The following is an 18,827-nucleotide window of genomic DNA, read 5'->3' as shown; positions in this document are numbered from 1 at the left end:
AAGAAAAGAAATTTGGTAGTTTTCATTTTGTAGTTATTTCAACACACATTGGATTATATGTGTTACATTTTTGTGAGGTAGCTTAAGAATAAAGAATAAGAATGGCTATGAGCCTTTACTCTAACCAACACTATATGGGCATTTTATGTTCATTTTCTTATTTGATAGCTATTAATGTCTCCTTTAAACACTGAGAAAACAGATTCAGATAAGTTGTAATGTGGAAATGTAGAAAAATCACCTACTTTCTCTTTAGAAGCTCAGATGTGTATGTAAGGCTTGCTAAAAGCAGACCCCACCATATATTTTATATGTATAGAGCTTGGGTAATTCCTGGCATATAGTAATGGAGTCCTCATTTGAAATTTCCAGCAAATTATTAAACTCAAAGTTTATTATTTTAGAATTGAGCATGTTCTTTTCCTTGGAAACAAAACATAGCTGAAAGCCAGTGCTTTTAAAGGCTACAGCTGTCATTTTCAACTCTGTCTTTGCAGTGCCTTTATAAAAAAAATGGACTAGCAATAGGTAGTCTTCTTTTTCTTTTCTTTCTTTTTTGATTCTTGTCCTAGGATATCTGCTCTAGCCACTGGGAAGTAACTTCTCAGTATTTTGACCCTGACTAGAAAGATATCCCTTGGGGAAGGAATTGAGATAGAGGCGCTAGGCTGTTTCCTAGATCCTCTATTTTCAGCATTTATTATCTGATTTAGGATTTTCTTTCTTTGAAGAAAATGCTATTTTGTGAGTACCTTTAGAATTATGTTTCATAGCTGTTTATCTGCACCCTTGGTTTCTCTTTTTAAACAGAAAAACACTTTTTTTCTTAAAAAAATAAATAGTACCAAGATTTTTTAAAAGTAATACATACTTGAAGAAAATTCAGAAAGATAAGAAAATGAGGATATAATGATGTTATTACCCAGAGAGAGCCAGTGTTAACCATTTGGTGTTAACCTTTCTTTTTGGGTTTGTTTGCTCTTGAGGGGATATTTTACAGAAATAAAATATTATTGTGCAGCTTCCTCCCCCCAGCCCCCATTGCTCTTCAATAAGTCTCTTTATGACATTAAAGCTCTTCTTTTGATGGCCACGTAATCTTGTACCATCTGTCTCTCCCCCCACCCCCCTTTTTTTTGAGATGGAGTTTCGCTCTTGTCGCCCAGGCTGGAGTGCAGTGGCGCAATCTTGGCTCACTGCAACCTCCACCTCCCGAGTTCAAGTGATTCTCCTGCCTCAGCCTCCCGAGTAGCTGGGATTACAGTAATGCACCACCCCGGCTCATTTTTTTTGTATTTTTAGTAGAGATGGGGTTTCACCACGTTGGCCAGGCTGGTCTGAAACTCCTGACTTCAGGTGATCTGCCTGCCTTGGCCTCCCAAAGTGCTGGGATTACATGTGTGAGCCAGTGCACCTGGCCAATCTCCTTATTTTTTAAACCATTCCCATATTGTTGGATATTTAGATTTGCTTCCATTTTTTCACTAAGCAATCTCTGTGTTTATCAACAAATGCTTCCCAGTCCTGACTTGCTGCATCCAGTGGCTTAGAACAGATTGACAGCCATCATCATCATGTAGGTGTCCTGGAGAGCTCCTGTTCTCAAGCATGTCAATGTCTTCCTGAAATGTGCCCAGCACAAGGAAAATCTCTTGGTTTACTGCAGGGTTGGGCCCTTTGTGGCCTCTAATGAGTTTGCCTGCCCCAGTATCTTGACGTTTCTGTAGTGGTGCCAGGCCTGATGATGAGACTATAGTCTTTCAAAAACTTTTTAGGAGACAAATAAAGAGTATCTTGCTGACTTTTTTTTTTAGTGGGAACCTCATTCAAAGTCTTGGAACAACAGTAGGTCTTGATTAAAAACCATCATGGTGTATCACTAGAAAATTCAATTAGAAACTAATGGATAAACTTCAGTTACAGTTAACATGTGTGTTCATTTTAACATAACATACTACCTATACAAGATTAATCTAGACTTTTGCTTTTCTCACAAATTTATATATTTAAAAAGAAAATTCAAGCTTACGGTTTTGTGGGCTACTACAGTGTAATAGTCGTGGAGAAGAATAATAGTACTTCAGTTTGATTTTGCACTGTGCATTTTTCAAGGAAGATTTCCACATTTAGTATTCTTTAATTCCCTGCCCCTTATCTTCACAGCAACTCTCCTGAGGTAGATGCCATCTTTATTTTATGGATTGGAATGAGATTTAACATGCTTACATGGCTGTATAGTGGCATATTGTGCTGTGTCACACAGTCCTGCTGCCTTCTGACTGTACTACGTATAGGTACTCTGTGTTCCTTGTGCTCTCCCAATAATGATTTGTAGAAACTTGATATTCATTTGCATGTGAGTTTTGTGCTTAGTACAGTTGTAAGCATTAAATGTGAAACAAATATGAAGCTTTCCTTTGAGGGCACACAGGTGAAGCTGTAAATGTTACAGTACTCATCTGTATCATAGAATTACATAAAGAAGCCCTAGACCTTGTAATAGGCTATAAGTGTATTCGGAGTCATAGGCAAGGTAAGGGCAGTCAGGGAAGGGTTTGTAGCCCTAGATGAATGGATGCAGTTTGGATAGGCAAGCAGTAAATAGGAGAGCACACTAGATGACAAAAACAGTTTCAGACATGTTTGAGCATGGTGTTTATAGAGCATGCGGTGCTGGCCAGCCTGAGAGAAAGGCACATGTTGGAGAACAGTGGATGAGAAAGCCAAACAAGTAAAGAGGAGACAATTTATCAGGAATTTCAAAGCCAGGTAGAGCTTAAATTTGATGGAGTAGTCCAAAGGGAGTCGTTAAAAGTTACTAAGTAAGGACAAAGGCAAGACTAGAGGTAATTTAGGAAGAGTAATTTTTTGTTTGTTTTGAGACAGGGTCTCTGTCACCCAGGCTGGAGTGCAGTGGTGCAATCATGGCTCACTGCATCCCTGGCCTCCTAGCCTCAAGCGATTCTCCCATCTCAGCCTCCCAAGTAGCTGGGACCATAGGCATGAGCCACCACACCTGGCTAATACTTAATTTTTTGTAGAGACAAAATCCTACTATGTTGGCTGGTCTTGAACTCCTGGTCTCAAGCGATGCTCCATCTTTGGCCTCTGAAAGCACTGGGATTATAGATGTGATCCGTCATGCCTAACTGGAAGAGTAATTTGGGAATTACTCTTTGAGTTTCAGAGGGCACAGAAATCCAAGGAACTAGGTACAAATGTAATGAAGATTTAATATGCTTGTGAGGCTAATAGGTGCTTTGAATTATTTGAGAAAACGGAGAACTCTCCAACTCTGCAGTTTGATGCTTACATTTCAGGATCAGTTCGTTCATTCAGCAGATACTTATTCCTACCAATTATGTACAGGATGCTGTGGGAGATATGCCCAAAGGAGCTTATGGTGTAGGAAGGGAAATAGGAGATACTATATAAGTAATTTTAGTACTGAAGAAACGTGATAAGACATTGACAGATATCAGCGAAATGCTTTGTGAGAATATATTCATCTTAGAGCAATGCTGTCCAGTAGAAATAGAATGTAAGCCACATGTAATTTAAATTTTTCTGGTAGCTGCATTAAAAAATTTTTTTAAAGTGAAATTAATTCTGTTTGTTTATACTTAACCCATTATGAACAAAATATGATTTCAGTATGTGGCACTAGCCACATTTTAAGTGAATAGGCACGTGTGGCTATGGCTTAAGCAGCTTAAGAAAGGCTTCATGGAAGGGATGGTATCTGAGCCACACTGTGAAGAATCTTGTATGCACAGTAAATTTGGGAAAAGCCATTCCAGTTAGAGGGAGTGACTTGGTGAGCAAAGATAGAAAAGCGTACTTCGTATATAAGAAAACTGTTTTGGCAGAAACACATATGATGTGGAAGGCATGATGTGGGGGTCTGGAAGATAGACTGACAAGCTTTCACTGATAGGGGAGGAAATCTGACTCTGCTTTTGGCATCAGGGAACTTTAAATAATTTTGAGCAGGAAGTGACTTGATCAGAGTTATAGGAAAATGGGTCTTATAGGAAAGGCATGGAGGGGACTATAGATAATGAGTGATTGAAAGCAGTGCCACTAGGGCAAGATTTTGGGTGAGAGATTTATTGTAGACATAGAAATAGGAACAATTTCATTTCTCCTTTGTTTGCTGCCTTCCTCCAAACTGCTGGGTGTTGTGTAACCCATTTCCTGTTGAAATTGGTCTAGTTGCTTCAAAATCCATGTTATATAAGTCAAAAGTTATGTAAGCAGTAGCCATCAGGACATTTAGCTATGGATTTTGTTTGTTGTAAGTTGTTTCTGTATGTGTGTAATTAAAAACATTTGAAACAGATAAATGGATACAGATTTTTAAAAGGTGTGCAGTCTTATCGTGCCATGATGGTTCTCAATCTCTAAGAAATCTTGCAGTAATCTCAGAGAAGCATAAAACAGCTGGCCCCAAACAGAAAGGGTACATTTTATTTTAGGAAATAGGGAAGGCATCTTTGGGAGGTCGCATTGAACAGTCCAGATTCTTTGGAGTAGTATGATTTAACTTTTAATGCTTGAGAAGGAGAGAAGTAAAAGGGGGGTAGCTTAATTTCCGGACCTAGTTGAGCTGAAGAGGTTGATGGCATTATTTAGCAATAGCAATCCTTTATTACTCCATTATGATATCACATGGGACGGCTTAACTCTGAATTGGCTTTTGGCCAGTAGTTTATGATTTGGAGTCATCCATAGGTAGAGTTTCCAGGTACTGTTTTATGAACTTTGAAGTGGGCCTCTAAGTGACTTCTAACTTCGAATTAGTCTACAGTCTGGAAATTTTCTAAAGGTTGTTGGGTCATTGAAAGTTGACTTCTCTCTGGTGTACCTGGCACTTTCAGGAACCATGAAGTAGGGTTATTTAATGATGAAGATATTTATTATCCTGCTCTCAAAGACCTTATGGTAAAGAAAGTTAGACATATTGAGACAGTGGTCATCCTTTGGTAGCTGGGGGGTGTTGGTTCCAGTACACCTGGGGATACCAAAATCTGAAGATCCTTGTTTATTTTGTTTTTTTCCGTCTTTATTTGCCACCACGGTTGGTTGAATCTATGTATCTGGAACCTGCAGATACAGAGGGCCGACTATATAATTTTAAGGTGATAGAGTATTTTTGATGTCCTTGTATTAGAGTAGAACAGGTTGTCTTGTGGTAACCAACAGCTCCAGCATCTCAATGTTTTAACCCAACAGAAGTTTCTTTTGTTTTCACCCTGCATGTCCAATGCAGGTCTGCAGGAGTCTTGCACTATACGGTCACCCAGGGACTCAGACTGACAAAAACTCTGCAGTTGCATGACTGTACCACCTAGAATACATGGCCTTCTCAATGGCTGCTGTAAGGGAAGAGAGCCTGGGGAGCCACATGTAGGATATTCACAGTGTTAGCCTGGAAGTAGCATCATTTCTACTTATCTTTCATTGGACAGAACTACCACATGTCCTCTTCTAACTGCTGTGGAGGTTCTGGGAAATAGAAGGGAACAAATGGAATGTTTCTTGAGGGTTACTCTCTTTACCTTAGCTTCATTCTAGTGTTGTGAGTGAAGATGTCAGATGGATCAAAGTGAGACTTGCCTCGCTGAGTGTAAGCTTACAATTAGTGAGCCTCATATAAGACACAGCTCTGCATGTAATTTAAATAATAGCAGGAAGAAAAATCATAGGAACTGGAGAATTAATTCTTTCTGAATCACCTAGATTTTGAGTATATCTTATTGTGCTCCCTTAAAACATTTTTAGGTGATAGGGCCCTGTGTGTAGAATTTCTCTCTTGAAAATACAGAAATGACTTTTGAGGCAAAACCATTTTGTGAGTGGAGGTCATACTTTCTTGGATTTTTTTTTTTTTTGAGATGTAATCTGGCTCTGTTGCCCAGACTGGAGGGCAATGGCACAATCTTTGGTCACTGCAACCTCTATCTCCTGGGTTCAAGCCATTCTCTTGCCTCAGCCTCCCCAGTAGCTGGGACTATAGGCACGTGCCACCACCCCTGGCTAATTTTTTGTATTTTTAGTAGCGATGGGGTTTCACCTTGTTAGCCAGGATGGTCTCGATATCCTGACCTTGTGATTCGCCTGCCTCGGCCTCCCAAAGTGCTAGGGTTACAGGCATGAGCCACTGCACCTGGCCAAAAATGATTGATTTTAAAATAGCAAAGAGGCCAGACACGGTGGCTCACACCTGTAATCCCAGCACTTTGGGAGGCTGAGGCGAGCAGATCACCTGAGGTCAGGAGTTCAAGACCAGCCTGAGCAACATAGTGAAAGCCCGTCTCTACTAAAAATACAAAATCAGTTGAGTGTGGTGGCACATGCCTATAGTCCCAGCTACTCGGGTGGCTGAGGAGAATCGCTTGAACCCAGGAGGCGGAGGTTGCAGTGAACCGAGATCACATCACTGCTTGCACTCCAGTCTGGGTGACAGAGTGAGATTCTGTCTCCAAACAAATAATCATTTTCAGAGCCTTAAATTGTGATACCATGTATATAGTAATGAAAGAATTTGTTTTAAAAATACTGACATTGGCTAGGCACGGTTGGTCACACCTGTAAGTCCCAAGCACTTTGGGAGGCCAAGGCGGGCAGATCACCTGAGGTGTTAGGTATTCAAGACCAGCCTGGCTAAAATGGCGAAAACCCATCTCTACTTAAAATACAAAAGTTAGCTGTGCACGGTGGAAAGTACCTGTAATCCCAGCTACCTAGGAGGCCAAGGCAGGAGAATCGCTTGAACCCTGAAGGTAGAGGTTGCAGTGAACTGAGATCGCGCCACTGCACTACAGCCTGGGTGACAGAGTGAGACGCTGTCTCAAAAAAACAAATAAATAAAACACACAAAAAAACCTGACATTATTACTGCTGTCTAAAGTAGTATTTCATGTTTTTATACTTCAAGATACTAGCATATTTTTATACTGTGTGGCACAGATTGATATATCAATATTTAAACCAACAATACATAAAATTAACTCTTCTTGTTTAGTAAATAACTCTTCAATTATTTTATCCAAAAATTACTTATTAAAATTACTGACCGCACTCTGTAAATGGTGATTATTGTGATTATTGCAGTGGGGAATTGACTGTGGTGAGTTGATAAGAGGTATTCACTGATTGGTGTATGGATTTGATAAATTGATAAACTGAAGTCACTAGGATTTTTGTCTATTTCAGAAAAACTTTAAATGAACTCAGTTATGGTTCAGATGAATTCAGTTATGGTTTCAAGTTCTGGCGCTCTACATCTTGTTATATACCCCTTTCTCTTGCAACCTATACCATATACAAAATTAGTGCCTGATATTTTTATATAATGCTTTATATTTTTTCAAGGTGCCTTCACATGTATCAGGTCTTTTGTTCCTCATAACAGGCCCACTAAAAGAGTTGGTAGTGTTGTTTCTTTTTTTTTTTTTTTTTAGAGACAGGGGTCTCAGTTGGTTGCCCAGGCTGGAGTGTAGTGGCACAGTCACGGCTCACTGCATCCTGGAATTCTGGGCTCAAGTGATCCTCCCACCTCAGCCTCCTGATTAGCTGGGACTACAGGTGCACACCATCACACCCAGCTAATTTTTTCTTCTTTTGTAGAGATGAGGTCTTACTATATTAGAGACTAATTTGCCAGGATAATCTTGAACTCCTGGGATCCCAGTCTTGAGTCACCACATCCAGCCCTGGGTAGTGTTCTTACTGCCCGGTGAGAAACTGAAGCTCTCAGGTTAAGTGATTTAACCAAGGTCATGCCACTTGTAAGTGTAAGTAAGTAGCAGAGCTAGTGTTAGATAGAGCCCAAGTCTGACTGCCCTTAGTTTATGTTCTTCCTGTGCAGTGTGTCCTAGTAACAAAGTTAGCAGATTACAGAAGATATGATGATAATCTTTCCCATCTTTCGGGTATCTACTGCTTGATGGGTGCAGCCAGATAGATCATTTAAAATCATATCTTTTGCTTCAGGATTGGTTGAAGCAGTCATCATACTTACTTTTTCCTGTACTATGGAAAAAACAGGGTTAGTCAAAACCAGAGTTCCTTACAGGACAGTGAAGAGAGGACTTCCTGTATTACAGGATATAGTTGGATTAAGGTCATTAAAACAGACAAACCAGACAATTACTGAGAGAAGTCAAGGACATATATATAGTAAGCATAAACTTTTTTTTTTTTTTTTTTTTTTGAGACGGAGTCTCACTCTGTTGCCCAGGCTGGAGTCCAGTGGCGCGATATTGGCCCACTGCAACCTCTGCCTTCTGGTTTCAAGCGATCCTCCTGCCTCAACCTCGCAAGTAGCTGGGATTACAGGTGCCTGCTACCGCGCCTGGCTAATTTTTGTATTTTTGGTAGAGATGGGGTTTCACTGTGTTGGTCAGGCTCTCTCAAACTCCTGAGCTCATGATCTGCCCGCCTCGGCCTCCCAAAGTGCTGGGATTACAGGCGTGAGCCACCGCACCTGGCTAGTAAGCATAAACTTCTAAAGAAATAGTTATTAAGCAATCTCTATGTGCCAGGCAGGTGAATTAGGCTAATGGAAGAAAACAAAAGCTCTAGAGGCAGATAGATGTGAGCTGGAGTTCTGGCTCTCTACCATCTATTTGCATGTTGCTCTGGGCATATCACTTGTCTTCCCTTACCCTCCATTTCTTCACCCATAAGAAGGGGAAAGGAGTTGTTATGAACATACCTACTCTGTGGGACTTTTGGGAAGATTACATGACCAAAATAATATAAACGCCTTAGCAAAGTACTTAACCCTAGAAGTGTTTAATATATGGTCGGTATTGTTGATGGCATTTGGAACGAGATGTTTCACATTTAGTATGCCGCTATCCAGATGGGTTGGAAGAAGATTCACACACATGTTTCCTGGGCCGCGAAGCCTGACATTTGCTCTTTCTTTTTCTCTTGCTCTTGTTCTAGGGAATGACAATGGATAAAAGTGAGCTGGTACAGAAAGCCAAACTCGCTGAGCAGGCTGAGCGCTATGATGATATGGCTGCAGCCATGAAGGCAGTCACAGAACAGGGGCATGAACTCTCAAATGAAGAGAGAAATCTGCTCTCTGTTGCCTACAAGAATGTGGTAGGCGCCCGCCGCTCTTCCTGGCGTGTCATCTCCAGCATTGAGCAGAAAACAGAGCGGAATGAGAAGAAGCAGCAGATGGGCAAAGAGTACCGTGAGAAGATAGAGGCAGAACTGCAGGACATCTGCAATGACGTTCTGGTAAGTGGCCAGTGCTTCTGTTTTGAACAGTGGTTTCTAAATAGTATTAATTTAATGTATAAATGCAGACTCTCAAAATAGCTTATGAGAGAGAGGTGTCTGAATATACTGGAAAGCTGCCAGTGATTTACAACTAATTTTTAAGCATATGATATAATTTTTGTCACCTATTGCCTGATCAGAGGTTGTACATCACTTCTGAGATACTTTCCTCTCTTATCAAAAAGACGTGTGAAAAACAGTGACATTTATTCAGCATCCCTCCATCTTATAAAATTGAGGCCAGATAGACAGGATTTTAATAGATACAGCCACAGATAGGCTATTGTGTATATTAGTCAGAGTAGTGATGTCATCACCAGTAGGGGAGGGAGATGAAAAAGCTGAGCTGCCTTTCAGCCTCTCCCCAGTCATGCCTTCACACTGTAAGCACTGTCCTGCTTTGGTCTGAAAGTTAGGCACATCCATCAAGTTCGGCATGCATTCCAGAGCCAAATTCAGAGTGTTTGGGGCATTCTCCTCTCCTGTATTTTACATAAGCCTTAGTCAGATGATTGATTCCCTCTGGCCGCCACTTGGGATTGAATGGGAAGGGTACGTACTCTAAAACAAATCATAATCATATTGCCTTTCCCCCACATCCTGAGCCCATTGGGAACTTTCTTTTCTTCCAGGTGAAATCAGGTAAAATGAACAGTGAGGGCTGCTTTGAAGGGAAAAGGAATTCACACTTGGGGACGTACCTCCTTCCCTGCTGGCTGCCTTTCCTAGTTACTGCCCATGACTCCTTTTGAAAACCAGTACAAAGCGTGTCAGCCATCAGGCACTACCCCTTATCCCTAACCCATTAGGAGTTACACACTGTCTACAAAGAATATTAAAACGACTACCACCCCCTGCATCTTCTCACTTTGGTTGATTAAATCCCCTTATAACTAAGCTTTGCATTGAGCTTCTCTTTTTATTAGACTCATGGCATAAGAGTGTCATGACTAAATTTGTTGCCTGTTGGTAATTTGGGGGTTTGTTAATGGTGCACTAATTCCTGAATGTTAGGTACATCTGGTATTCAGATGAAGTGTGTCATGCATTCCAAGGGCAAGAAAGTTCCATAATTCATGAAATGTAGACCAACTTTTAAGAGCATCTGAAAGAATGTGAAGAAGAGCTTGGTACTTACTGCCTCTTAACCAGTTTTTCAGGATGCCACATTCTAAAACAACTCTTCGAAAATATTGCTCTGTATACGAAGCTTGGACTCCTTCAGAACTACTTTTGTTGTAAGCATAAATGTTTAAAGGAATTTATTATTAATAGTATTAGCTACTCTTTGAGTGCTTACTACGTGCCAGGCAACGTGTTAAGCGCTTTATGTATGTCAACTTACTTATCATTATAACTGCCCTAGAAGATGGCTATACCCTAGAAGATGACCCTTCATATAGCTGAGGAAACTGAGGCTCAAGGTGATTAGGTAATTTGTCCAGAGTCTTACAGATACAGATACTAAGTGGCAGAAGAGGGATTTCTACCCAGGTCAGATTGACTTTAAACTTAGTTCTTGGCAGTTTTGCTCTATTATCACCTTTTTCCTCCTAAGGAAAGATTTTTTTCCCCTTTAATTATAGAAGTAATACCAGTTTATGGGTTTAAAAGGGTGGGGAGAACAAGTCAGAAGAATATAAATAAGAAAGTAAAATCACTTCTAATCTTACCACCCAGAGAACCATTATTAACATACTCCTTCCAGGCTTTTCCCTTATGTATTTGTGAGCATGTACACATATGTATCTTAATGTTAAAATAGGATTCTTGTGGTATTTATAATCTGCTTTTTTTCACTCAGATTTCTTTTGAGAGCCTTTCCATTATCTGTGTAAGCTCTGCATCATTTTAAAGGCCTACAAAGCATTTCATTGTATGGCTATACTTTAATTATCCCCTATGGATGGTCAAAGTGATTTTTAAAAGAAGAAAACAGGCATCTGCTGTTATGACCTGGGCTAAACAACATTTAGTAGCTTGGATGAAAATTGGTGTTTTTTTAATCTTCCAAAAAATTATTTAGAAGCGGTAGTGTATATCTTGAATCTCAAACATAGTTTTAACATCTTGTGAATAATTCTAAAGTCTTAATGTGGATCATTTTTTAGGAGCTGTTGGACAAATATCTTATTCCCAATGCTACACAACCAGAAAGTAAGGTGTTCTACTTGAAAATGAAAGGAGATTATTTTAGGTATCTTTCTGAAGTGGCATCTGGAGACAACAAACAAAGTAAGTAATATCTTTAAAAAGAAATTTGACCAGTAATGGAGCCAGTCTTCGTTCACAGGGACTTTTAACAATTTTGCTTTGTCTGTTTGCCCTAGACACCAATGTCACAGTACTAAGAATTTAAAAGACTACAGCATTGTGATGAACGGGGTCATGAGTGGGCAAATAAAAATTTATCTGACAGGGAAATATGGAGGGCATTAAAATCTGGTGTGCAGTATATTTAAAAAGATCTTTATCTTGAGTATTATTTGTTAGCTCTCTTTTTAGCGGTGAAACTTGTTATACTTGGTGGTATGAAACTACCCTAGTGATGCATTGCTTTTATCACATGTATTACTGTGATGGTGATAATCTTAACCACACTTTATTAAGTGCCTATGTGCCAAGTACTTTCGAGTCTCACTTTCTCTTCACACAACCTTACGAGTTAGGTGGCAGGCTGCCCATTTTTCAGATAAACTGAGGTTTATGGAGGTTTTTACTTGCCCAAGCCACAGACCGATGGAGTAAGAGTTGGGAATTAAAGTTTGGATCTATCGACTCTAAAGCCTGTGATCTTTGCACTGGAGCATATTGTTTTTCACATTCTGTATTGTTAAAGGTTATAACTGTATTTCTTAACTGCTTTAGTAGACTTTGCCATAATTGTTTTCCCCCAAAGCATTTAATATACAACTTGGTTTAGAATAAATATCTAACAAATGTATAACTGAATGGCAGAGACACTGACACCTCATTTGCTAGATCATTGCTCCTGCCCAATTTGGGATTAAGAAAATAATTTGGTAGTTGGTCCAATGTGTGATACCTATGAAAGAACCGAGCCTTTAATATTTTCATCTTTATGTTACAGCCACTGTGTCAAACTCCCAGCAGGCCTACCAGGAAGCATTTGAAATTAGTAAGAAAGAAATGCAGCCTACACACCCAATTCGACTTGGTCTGGCACTTAACTTCTCAGTCTTTTACTATGAGATTCTAAACTCTCCTGAAAAGGCCTGCAGCCTGGCAAAAACGGTGAGAAAGACCCTTTGTGATATCTAACCATTGCAAAACAGTGCTTGTGTTATTAGCTTCTTTTTATTCCTGAACATACTCATTGTCTTGGACTTTTTTTGAAAGATTTTCTGGGGGTGGGAGTATATCTTTTATGAGATAAATGCAGATCTGTTACTTTTTAAATTCATTCTCAATACCTTCTGCTGACTTTTGTTTGATTACTGTGTTTTGGGGGGTGGTTGTAGAAAGTTCCAGGTGAATGTAGTTAGTTGTTTCTTGCCAAGCTTTGGGCCTTGGTTATACATTGTCATTCTTGTACCAAGATTTGAGATTATAGTTGTATAAAAGAAATACACACCACATTCTTGTTGTGTGTTGGATTACCTTCCATATTTTTCCGTTAGCCTTTTCTACATATTTTTTGTAGTCTCTCAGCATGCACACACCTTTTAAAAAAATTTTATTCGGGAAGGGTGCCTTAAAGTTCATCACTTAAATCAGATTTAGTGATGGGAGTTTCACTGTGTCCCTTGTATCCAGACCTTTTGAGTTCTAGTTTAAAACAAAAAAAAAAAAATTTTTTTTTAAATAATTTTAAATAGAAGATTGCTAGAAATGTCTTTGGTAATAAAAAAATACCATGAGTTTGCCCAGAATGACTGTGCCAGGGTTAGCAGTAATACTGCTTACTTATTAGGTATAGCAAAGTTCTTATCTTGGAATTTCTGTCATTGTTGGTTGGTGCTTTGTAAACATACCTTATACTTTTGCTGGAAACAGCTAACAGACAGGGTAATAATAGCCTAGGTTCCTCCAAAGTACTGTACAAGAAGATAAATTATATTCACTTAGCAGAAAAAAAGTGGGTTAAACTAGCTCCAGAGAACTTGTGAATTCTTTGCTAAAGGCTCTTTGTTTTAGGCATTTGATGAAGCAATTGCTGAATTGGATACACTGAATGAAGAGTCTTATAAAGACAGCACTCTGATCATGCAGTTACTTAGGGACAATCTCACTGTAAGTACTACTTCCACAGGGTTTATAGTCTCTGTCGTATTCACCTACTTATTAATCATTCACTCTTATCTTCAAGAGGGGATTTGTGCCCTGTTAAATATACAGTTTTAAGTTGTTAAATTTGTTATAAATGACTGCTGAAGTTTTGACCTTTGCAGTCATCCCTGTCTGCAGTGACACAGGAATAATTTTCAACTGATGAGATAAGATTATACATATTGGACCACCTACGTAGGCAACTTTTAGTAGCCCTGCTTTGATTATGCTTTCTTTCTCTTGCAGCTGTGGACATCGGAAAACCAGGGAGACGAAGGAGATGCTGGGGAGGGGGAGAACTAATGTCTCTCGTGCTTCGTGATCTGTTCAGTGTCACTCTGTACCCTCCACATACATCCCTTGTGCGATAAAAAAAAAGAAAAAAAAAAAAAGAATCATACGTCGACTTTCGATTTTTCACAGCCTCAGCCTAGGAAAAATGGTTCATGGGATAAACAGCTGGTATTTGTATCTAAAACTCAGATTGGTCACATAAATGCCACGGCATTCCGAAGTTTTGATTTTGATTAACATTGACAGGATTACTGTGTGTTTAATTTTTTTAAAACTGAACACTGTGATTATGGGGTTTTGTAATTTAGCAGAACTCTTACTGGTAGAAAAAATAGACCTGAATTATGTGTAACTTTTTGGAAAGTTTAATCTGATATCAAAATAACCATTGAAATACAATTCCATTGTAAAGTTGTACAGAAAGTTATAGAGATTATATTGTGATGCTGGAACTTGGAGTGAGACACATCATTTGGCATTTGAGTTTAATGGTAATTCTCAGTAATGCTGCCGTTGTTCGGAGCTTAAAGACACTTGATCTGTTTGGGCTGTTGCCACTTAAAAGTTCGTTACCACAAATGTCCACAGTGTCTTCCTCTGAGGAAACTCGAATCCTGAAATGGAAATTCTTTGTGGCAGATAACTGGCTTATGACACCTTGAAAAGTTCGAGTGCTCATATAACACACCCGACTGAACCCCCTTTCCTACAGCAATATGTTCACTATGTTACGAATTTGCAACTTGTGCTTCAATAGTGGAATCTACTTTCATTGTTAACACTGAGCTAAAGAAAAAAAGCCGTGTGTTTTATGAATGACCTTATCTGTTTCCTGGATAATACCTTTAAGAATAATGTCCTGAGTCAGGCGTGGTGGTGCGTGCATCTAGTCCCAACTGTTTGGGAGGCTGAGGCAGGAGGATCGCCCGAGCCCAGGAGTTAAAGGCTGCAGTGCCCTATGGTTGCACCTGTGAATTACTGCACTCCAGCCTGGGCAACATAGCGAGACCTCATCTCCAAAAACAAAAACAAAAAAAGGAATGACGTTCTGTAGAGATTGCCTTTCACTTGAGGAGTACTCAGTTTTCAGGTTCTTCCTAGCTCGGGGCTTTTCAATTTTGAAATCTACACATTTATTCCCACCATCCTTTTTGACTATTGACCTTGGTTTTCTCTTCTAAGTTTCTGTCCCTCTGCTTCCTTACTTTTTTTCTTTTTTGAATTCTATCTTTATCTGTCTTTTGTTCACTTTTTAATGCTATATATGGGCAGGGGTGAGAGATTACTGAGCACCTTGGTGAGCAAGCCTGGTTTTAAAGAGTTGAGAAGAGCTTCTGGCACCAGAGCTCTGTCTTCCTCCAGTTCTCAACACGGTGTTGCTCTTCAGTCATACCAGGATCTGAATCAAAAAAGTATTTTTAAATATCCATGATTTCTCCCTGTATTGAGGCTGGCCCTGATCATGCTCTTTGTGCCTGTCACCAGGTCTCTCAAGTGCAGTCATCCAGCTCAGTGCTCAGATGTGTTTAAGGAGACCCTGTATTCAGGGAAGTTGCATAGATACTGCAGTGGAGAGAATTGAGAATAGTCAGGCCTGTCAGTCTCACAGGATCACCCCTCTACCTTTAATATTCCACCTAGCTGTAGAGTCCATCTGTTTGTCCATCTGCTGAAATGAGAAAAGAAAAATTTATGCACTGATTTAAAACAAACCAAAAAAAGAGAAAAAAAACAAAAAAAAAATCCCTCCTTTCTAGCTGAACAAAAATGTGCAGTTAATACTTGGCGCTTGAAAATGCAGTAGTGAATGTGGAACCAAGCCTGTCTGTATATCTGGTAGCTCTCTTCTTGCTTTGTTTTTCCTTACCAGTATTCTGCGTAATGTTTGCTTCTGTGATGGTTATATTGCCTAGCAAGCACACCCGTGATTGTGAAAATAGTATAGCAAAAAAGAAAAATCCGTGGTTATTGATGTACTAGATTTGTGTATGTCTTTTAAACAGTTCTAGTTTCACCTTACACAGAATAATCAGGAAAAGTGTAAAAATTCAAAAGTGAAATAAAAATTTTATCAGTTAGTTGCCTGTGAATTGATGTGTCACCACCATCTGTGTTGCTACCAGACCTAGCTAACTATTCTGATCACACTTATTCTTAACTCTCTTTTCTTTAAGAATAGGCAAACAGTTTTATTTCATTATTTAGGACCAGAGTCAAGGTGTTATACAGGGGAAGAAATTACCATTAATTAAACAGCCTTTTTCCACCCGTTACATGGTAACTCTCTACCTTCCATACCAAACCATGCATGTATTAGGTCCTCTTTAGTGACTTCTAAGATTTCGTATGGACAGTTATTTTGCATTGTATTCAATGTATTCCCCCATCCCTTCCCCATTTTTTAACCCTGAGATACAACCAAGCCAGTGAAATATGTAACCTGTGGTTGCATAAGGCTTGGTCATCACGAAGCTGGCGTCTCACCTGTCCTCATACTGTATGGTGGCCTGCAGAGCTGTTTCCTCACGGGATTTGCCCCTTCTGGAAACATCCACACTACCACAAGGAGAGAAAAGTATCAGGATAGAGAGGTCTTTTTTTAGCCCAAGATTCGAATTAGTGCGTCCTTGCCACCCTGAGGCTGGACAGCCAGATGGGCACCTTCTGTCCCTAGTTTGGGAGCTGTTCCACCTGTTGAAGCCACGCTCAACCAAAGGTTATTGGGGGCCTACCCGCTTTGTTGGATCAGTGAGACCAGGAAAGTCCTATCAGAGAAAAAGTGAAGTATTGGTGTTCAATGGAGTCGTTGACTTGTTTTTAATGTCCCTATACCACAGATAGAGTGACGCTGCAAGCTCAGATTGACAGTGTTGCTGTTTAGGTCTTGCTCTGCTATTAGGTCCCAACTGTCCGCATTTAGGCTGAGCCACAAGTAACTCAGTGAACCTCCCTGGTATAATGGATGTGTAATGGCTTAGCAGAGGGACAGGGAATATCCCAGGGAGGGGTCTTGGTAATATGAGCCAATACCAAGAAAGGCCTTAGTGGTCTCCAGTTCTCACCTCTCAAAGCCATTTCCGTCCTTGGTGAGAAACGGTGGGACTGGATCAGGGTCTTTGGAGGAAGACATCTTCAATGGAGCAGGATAAAATTCTCTCCACAAGCTTTGAAACAGTGGCCTGTTCGGAATTAACGCAAAAAGCGCGGTCTGGGTCTCCTTTCATTCTTGTCAGGAGGGAGTCATTCCCGTTTTACAGAGAAGGGAAACGGGTTCAGAAAGACGATGACCTACTCCGGGGTTAGAATCCAATCTCCTGCGTCCTTTCCTCGGCCCAGTCCCGGCCCTTTTAAAACGGGGGGTTTTGAGAGCTCCATTCAAGTGCGCGCAGCCCTGCTCAAGTCCAGGTTGAAGGCTTTTCCCGCCTTCCAGGGCGGGGTCAGAGGTGTCCCCACCTGTAGCTTTTAGATCCCCAAGTGCTCGCAGGTGGGGTGCGGGCCCAGGAGGGATCCCGGGGAGGTGCGTCCGAGCGCGCCCACGATTGGTGCGCAGGGACCCGGGGGCGGTAAAGGGAAGGGGCTAGTCCGCGCCCGGCAAGGAGGGCTCCCGCCCGCGTGAGCGCGGGGCCGCTGGGTGACCCGGCTCCTGCTTGCCCCGCAGCCCCGGCCCCCTGCCCACCATGAACGCCAGCGGCTCGGGCTACCCGCTTGCCTCGCTCTACGTGGGCGATCTGCACCCCGACGTGACCGAGGCCATGCTCTATGAGAAGTTCTCTCCCGCCGGCCCCATCCTGTCCATCCGCGTGTGCCGCGATGTGGCCACCCGGCGCTCGCTGGGCTACGCCTACATCAACTTCCAGCAGCCCGCGGACGGTGAGCCCTGGGAATGGGGCGGGAGGGGACGGACCGATGGACAGGCAGGCGGACAGACAGAAGCCGGAACTGGGCCGCTTGCGCTTTAATCTTACACTTTGCAGCCGGGAAAACCGAGGCTCAAAGATAACGGAGTTGGCAGAGGCCTGGCCCCTGAGATGGGAATTGGTAATTAGTGTGGCTTACTGCTATTCCTCTGCAGAGGAGAGAGATTAGGGCCGAATGAAAACAGATATAGGCTTTGAGGGGTCAGGCGGACCAGAGATAGAAGCCCAGCAGCTGTGTGACTCTGGGCAAGTTACTCGACCATTCTGAGCTTCAGATGCCTGTCTGGAAATTGGGGGTCCTAGCTGCCTTATAGAGTGCTTGTGAGGATGAGAGATTCAAAGCACCTGGTGAGGAAGATGCCCAAGGCGACACAGCTGGTGAGCGGGGAGGCAGGAGAGCCCAGCCTTGGGCTCAGGCCTTTCCCAGCGCGACGTGAGATCCACACTGGGCCCCTCTACCTGCAGGGGCTCTGAAAAACCGCTGCCTCCAGGCCGCAAGGCTGCTTTCTCAGAGCTGATAGCATTGATTAGAGCTTGTCCTTTGCACTTCTGTTGAGAGTGGAGGGATGAAGATAAGAGCACCAGGTTTCAAGGGCGTTCTGCCAGTAGGGTGTGAGCTTGGGCAAGCCTTCACCCTCCGCACCTTTTCATTTGCAAAATGGGGCTAAGGCTTATTCTCCCGATAGCATAAAGAATGGAGAACTGGTGTCTATGAAGTTATCTCTTGTATCACTTGTTACCTCGTAAACGCTCTTAAGTGATAAGGCTGGGTTCGGTGGCTCACGCCTGTAATCCCAGCATTTTGGGAGGCCGAGGCGGGCAGATCACTTGAGGTCAGGAGTTCGAGACCAGCCTGGCCAAGATAGCGACACCCTGTCTCTACTAAAAATACAAAAAATAGCTGGGCATGATGGCTGGCGCCAGTAGTCCCAACTGCTGAGGAGGCTGAGGCATGAGAATCGCTTGAATCCGGGAGCAAGAGGTTGCAGTGAGCCGAGACCGCGCCATTGCACTCCAGCCTGG

The 18,827-nt window shown here is 41.6% G+C and overlaps 1 protein-coding gene across 4 annotated transcripts in view; it reads left to right on the top strand.

The window, feature by feature from the left end:
- Positions 1-15,965, top strand: part of YWHAB (tyrosine 3-monooxygenase/tryptophan 5-monooxygenase activation protein beta) — a 23,394-nt gene extending 7,429 nt beyond the window's left edge. For all 4 annotated transcript variants that reach the window (XM_017877992.1, XM_017877993.1, XM_017877995.1 and 1 more), the window contains 5 exons: positions 8,959-9,261; positions 11,415-11,538; positions 12,395-12,558; positions 13,462-13,557; positions 13,840-15,965. In XM_017877992.1, the coding sequence (XP_017733481.1) occupies positions 8,962-9,261; positions 11,415-11,538; positions 12,395-12,558; positions 13,462-13,557; positions 13,840-13,896 (741 nt within the window). In that variant the 5' untranslated portion in view covers positions 8,959-8,961 and the 3' untranslated portion in view covers positions 13,897-15,965. The remainder of the gene's footprint in view (positions 1-8,958; positions 9,262-11,414; positions 11,539-12,394; positions 12,559-13,461; positions 13,558-13,839) is intronic.
- Positions 15,966-18,827: the final 2,862 nt, after the last annotated feature.

This window comes from Rhinopithecus bieti, unplaced genomic scaffold (genome assembly GCF_001698545.2).
Source record: "Rhinopithecus bieti isolate Rb0 unplaced genomic scaffold, ASM169854v2 scaffold_10347, whole genome shotgun sequence".
NCBI classification, from domain to species: domain Eukaryota; kingdom Metazoa; phylum Chordata; class Mammalia; order Primates; family Cercopithecidae; genus Rhinopithecus; species Rhinopithecus bieti.
Note: the sequence above shows the minus strand (reverse complement) of the source record. Positions and strands in the feature narration are given on the sequence as shown.